The 5,651-nt window shown below is 34.3% G+C and overlaps 1 protein-coding gene across 1 annotated transcript; it reads right to left on the reverse strand.

The window, feature by feature from the left end:
• On the reverse strand, window positions 637-2,117 carry LOC110266731 (protein MAIN-LIKE 2-like). Its single transcript, XM_021111706.1, has 5 exons — window positions 1,834-2,117; window positions 1,672-1,746; window positions 1,475-1,559; window positions 1,145-1,380; window positions 637-1,057 (listed from the first exon to the last, which is right to left on the reverse strand). The coding sequence occupies exons 1-5, from the start codon at window positions 2,115-2,117 to the stop codon at window positions 637-639; spliced, it is 1,101 nt and encodes a 366-aa protein (XP_020967365.1).

Raw genomic sequence — 5,651 nt, forward strand, 5'->3', positions numbered from 1 at the left:
AAAAACATACGTAAAACATACATAAGTCCATGGAAATAAACTAAGTACCATCACATAATACAAAAGTACACGACAAATCAGACATACATACGTATCATCAATGAAAACATAAAATAAACAGCTACGGCTCCTGCCTGTCCTCATCCTCCTCGTGAGAGTCATCCTCGAATGCACCTAGGAGATGCGACCATGTATCACATCGAGCGGCCCGTCTCACTCTAGCTGGCCTCTGGCGCTGCTGTGCTGGAGGATCGACAGGCATGCCCACACCATATATGCAGATAGAGGCGTCCTTCCCATGCTGAACCAATTGTCATACGCGCTACTAGCAGGCTCATTCAGGTCTACATAAAACTGTGGCTGGGGCTGGTACCCCTGAGGGTCAAACATCTGCGGCTGGTACCGCTGAATCTCCTCCACATCTAGGCGGTACCCCTGCACAACGTCCATTTGGGGCTAGGACTCCAGCACCTGATCCTGTGGGGTCTGGTGCTGAAAATGCGGAGGGTCGTCATCCCGGATGAGATCTGCAAAGTCGGTATAGAACTGTGAATTGCCGACCTGATCGTCCATATCCATCGTGAAAGTCGGGCTTGCCAGGTCATCATACATCTGTCCATAGATCTCATGGTATATCTAGGAGCTCAAAACATGTGTAAAAGGAACCTCCTGGGACCCTGTCCCTGCCTGCTCGGTGGGTCTATCACCAGGACCACCAGATGCAACCCCTGATGCACCACCCCGACGCTGAGGACGGCCACGCCGGACACGGTGATCGACATGTCCTACTCCGTCACCACTAGCTATGTCATCCTGAATCATCTCATCCAGCCATCGCCATTTCCAGTCTATAGCCCGGGTACCAAGGCGTCGTCGCCTCTCCACGCGCCTGTTATCAGGCACATCCGGCATCAGAAACCTAGAAGGCGCCTGTGACGAACCTCTCTGAACAACATCCTGACTGATCTTCTCCGGCCTAGGATAGGCAATTAAGGAATCCGGCGACAGAAACCTATGGGCCACTCTGTACCACCATCTCAGAAACTCTGCCGACGGCCTGGGATCAGGCACCCGGGGGATACTCAGAACAGAATCAACCCTGTTCTACTAACTAAGGTGCCATATCTGATAGTAGTTCGGGAACCATCTGTCTCCATCCCTCCCATCCTTGGCATGGAGCCAATCTATATTCGAGGCCGGATCAGACTCGTGCTGAACGCCACCCAGCTGTGGCAGCACCCTATCCACCTGGTGCCACTCAATGACGGCGAAGTATATCAAGCAAGTACATGCGCGCCATAACCGACTGTGCTCCTCTATGGGAATCTCTGGATGAACAACGGCCATCACGTCGAGCGAAGCATAAGGCTCCCAAACAAACTACAAACGTTGACAGAACACTCCGTTAGTCCATTAACTAATAAATATATAGTTAATTACTAGATAAAAATGGAAACAAAATGAATAAACTTACATCTCGATCACCTAAGCGGTCCAACAAAAGGCGACACTGGATAACTCTCTCCTTGCGGTCGGATGTCGGTAAGTAGGTGGCCCACCTGAACGAATACAATGTTATACACATGTATAAATTGCTAATGACCTAGTTAATAGGTAGAACCATAATAAAAAAAAATTACAGTTTAAGTCTAACTGTGCAGATATGTATACCTAGAAAGCAGCATCATAATATAAGCTCGTGCATATTTGCATACGGTGTCTTCTGTAGCATCATTCGACAGCACCCTGAACCTCTCATGAAACCAGGTGAAGTGGACTGTATACTGCTTTACCTTATTCTATGATGGAAGCTCGCCAAACAGTTCTTGAAACCACTCCCACGCCGGTTTGCCTTCTTCCATAAGCTTCTCAAAATCTGTAAGGCACCCGGATACAAGTAAACCATCCACGGGCAGCCCCAGCTGGTATGCTACATCCTGCAGCGTGATAGTGCACTCTCCAAAAGGCATATGAAAGGTATGCGTCTCAGGACGCCACCTCTCAATGAAAGCGCTGACTAAGGACTCGTCCAACCAGAACCACCTCGCGTTGAGCCTCACCAGGTGGTACAAGCCAGCCCTCTCCAGATAGGGTATGATCCTGTCATGCAGAGGCATGTTCTGCTACCTTCGGACATTATAAATACACCTAGTCGGCTGGAGCATGTGACAGAAGAAACCAAACAAATAAAAAATTCAACACTAATTTAAAGTAATCTAACACAAAAAATATAATATTAAAGTTTAAACAGGTAACATACAGTTCCTATTTTCTAATCCCAAAATTCAATAAAACCTGCATAAATGATTCAAGATTTTAATTTAAATTAATTATATACTAAATTTTATAATTTTAAAATAATAATTTAAATCTAAATTTAAATACCTAAATCACAAGCCTTGGAAAAATATTATATGAAATACATTAACTAAAAATAACCAAACTAACATCTTCGTTTATGCTGTCAGCAACGTGCGCAACGCTATTGAGCCTGTAAAGACTGCGTTCTTCCGTCATAATCCCGACCTGAACAAGCTCAACCACCCACACTTTTCTCTCTCTCTCTCTAAAAATAAACCGCAACACTCCTATCGCTGATTATGTTAATTTTGGCCTAGAACATAAACTGCGATACTGTGACAATTTATGTATATTTGTAAGATTTACGTGTATTTATAAACTGCGGATTCCCTTTTACATAGTTTATGCAAATATCCGTTTTACAAATTGTGTATTATTAGTTTATGCAAATATCTGTTACTGCGGATTCCCTTTTACATAGTTTATGCAAATATCCGTTTTACAAATTGTATATTATTAGTTTATGCAAATATCTGTTTTACAAATTGTGTATACAAATTGTGTATATTAGTAATGCCTTTTACATAGTTTATGCAAATATCCGTTTTACAAATTGTGTATCTATACCAATATATAATGGGGATATGGAGGTTTGGTATCCAAATCTTTCTTCCTGTTTTGCCCCTGTTCCTTTTTTTAAACCAAAATGAGTTGTCTTAAAAACTGAACTATTTCTAATAGATGAAACTGACACCACGTACTCAAAAGACATAATATTTTGGAATTAAATTTATTAAATGTATTTTTATCTATAATAATTATTCATGAAAATTATTAAAAATTATTAAAAAATAAATAATTAATATAAATAACATTATACTACAAATAAATTACATCAACAAAAAATTAATTATTTGTGATTTTTTATTTATAATTTTTTAATAAGTACTTTTTATACATAATAATTCATAATACAATAGTATATAAGTGATCAATATATATCATTATAGTTCAATAACTGATAATTAATAAAATATATTTATTTTATTAATAGTTATTTCAATGGGACAACAGTATTTAAAGTATCGAAATAATTAAATCTACAACACATGGTTTACATATTTTCTATGTCCAACATTTATTTTTTAAACAAAATTTACAGATAAAAGTGTACTCATTAATTAAATTTATACCAATATATATATACAATATACAATATATAATGGACTATACCAACGTATAATACCAACGTATAATTCTCTACCAATATATAATGGGGATATGGAAGTTTGGTATCCAAATCTTTCTTCCTATTTTGCCCCTGTTTCTTTTTTAAACTAAAATGAGTTGACTCATGACAAACCTGTCAAACTGAACTACTTCTAATAGATGAAACTGACACCACGTACTCAAAAGACAAAAAATTTTGAAATTAACATAAATAAATAAATAAATAAACTACGTCGAAAAAAAATAAATAATTTATGATTTTTTATTTATAATTTTTTAATAAGTACTTTTTATACATATTGGCTCCATAATACAATAGTATATAAGTGATCAATATATATCATTATAGTTCAATAACTGATAATTAATAAAATATATTTATTTTATTAATAGTTATTTCAATGGGACAACAGTATTTAAAGTATCGAAATAATTAAATCTACAACACATGGTTTACATATTTTCTATGTCCAACATTTATTTTACAGATAAAAGTGTACTAACGTATAATGGGAATAAAAAAATTTGGAATATAAATTTATACCGATATACATATACAATATACAATATATAATGGACTATACTAACGTATAATGGGAATAAAAAAATTTGGTACACAATTTTTTCTTACTATTTTATCCCTGCTTATTTTTTTATTTAGACACTGGATTCAATATATAAAAAACTGTTACTACGTCCTCCATATTTCTTATTTTTTATCAAGGAAAGAATTTACTCCACGATAGAATGTCAAACTGATTCCATCAAACCCACGATATATTTAAAAACTGTAAAAAACTGCTACTACTACGTACTCGCTTTAAAAACTAACTCACTTTTAACTCTTAAGAGACTCTTTTCCTTTCAATCGTGCTCTCACAAACGTTTTTCCTCTGCATATTATTCCTATCTTTCTGACAAATAAAAATGGAAACTTCACGAAATCCACAGCCACGTCAACGTCGACCCAGTTGGACAGATTATGCTAGGCGAAGAAGACAGAACATGACCGAGGAACAGAGACAACAATACCTGGCTAGAAGACGTGCAAGTTATCGGGAGATGATTCGACAAGGAAAACAAGTTGCCATATCAACTGATACAACTTCAATGCCCAACACTGGTGGAGGTGCCCGATTAACTACAAATATAGGGGTAGCCAGATTGACTACAATTAGACAAATGGCCAGAGCTACCACTTATCATCAATCTGTTACGGGTAACACGATAACATCATATAAATTTTTTTGTTAAATTGAATTCTTTCTTAATAATTATATTTTACTTTTTAAAAATGCAGGAATGGAAGCGCATGGCAATAGAACTGCCACAGGTACAGAAATAAAAATAACATAATTGGTTGCTATTTTATCATTAATATTTTGTAAAAAAATTAATTAAATTAATATTACTATACATAGTTTACCATCCAAGCAGTATCTTTCTTAATCAAACAATATATTAATGGTATATGAAGTTAAAAGTTAACATTCTAAATTTTTTAGACATCATTCATCTATAAAATTTTTTTTAATGGTCATAATGGTCAGTAACTAATAATAATATTTCTTTAATATATTTCATTCCCGTCGTCCAATATATAATATATAACGTAATATATAATTTTTATATATTTGTATTAAAAAAATAAAAAAAATGATGTCATGTAAGATTAACGACAAAAAGTACTTTTATATTAAAGTTTTTGATAATAATTTTATAATAAAAAATAAAATTTATATATTAAATTAATAAATCAATGCAACATTAAAATTCTTAACAACACTTTAATTTAATTTTTTTTAACTTTTTGTATTCTCAATTGGTAATGATATATAATTCTAAGAAATCAAAAATAAAATTAGGATATATCTCACCTACGTACAAATATAACAGCTATTTAAAATAATAAAAGCTATCTATCTATACCAATATATAATAGGAAAACACATGTTCTCATTTATTTTTTTTATCCTTTTTTTTATTAAAAAATGAACTTACCTACGAACAAAATTTAAAAATTGAACCACTTCTAATAAAGAAAACACATACTACGTACTTAGGATTAATGACATTCTGAAATTAAGTTTATAAATTATATTTTTATCTTTAACTTTTCA

This window comes from Arachis ipaensis, chromosome B01 (assembly GCF_000816755.2).
Source record: "Arachis ipaensis cultivar K30076 chromosome B01, Araip1.1, whole genome shotgun sequence".
Lineage (NCBI taxonomy): Eukaryota > Viridiplantae > Streptophyta > Magnoliopsida > Fabales > Fabaceae > Arachis > Arachis ipaensis.

What these genes read in the sequence shown, in the direction of transcription:
- LOC110266731 (XM_021111706.1), bottom strand. Translation starts at nt 2,117, where the DNA reads ATGCCTCTGCATGACAGGATCATACCCTATCTGGAGAGGGCTGGCTTG. An exon ending in ACCGCTTAGGTGATCGAGAT is followed by an intron (nt 1,381 to 1,474) that starts GTAAGTTTATTC and finishes CAACGTTTGTAG; the next exon opens with TTTGTTTGGGAGCCTTATGC. An exon ending in GGGAGGGATGGAGACAGATG is followed by an intron (nt 1,058 to 1,144) that starts GTTCCCGAACTA and finishes GCCTGATCCCAG; the next exon opens with GCCGTCGGCAGAGTTTCTGA.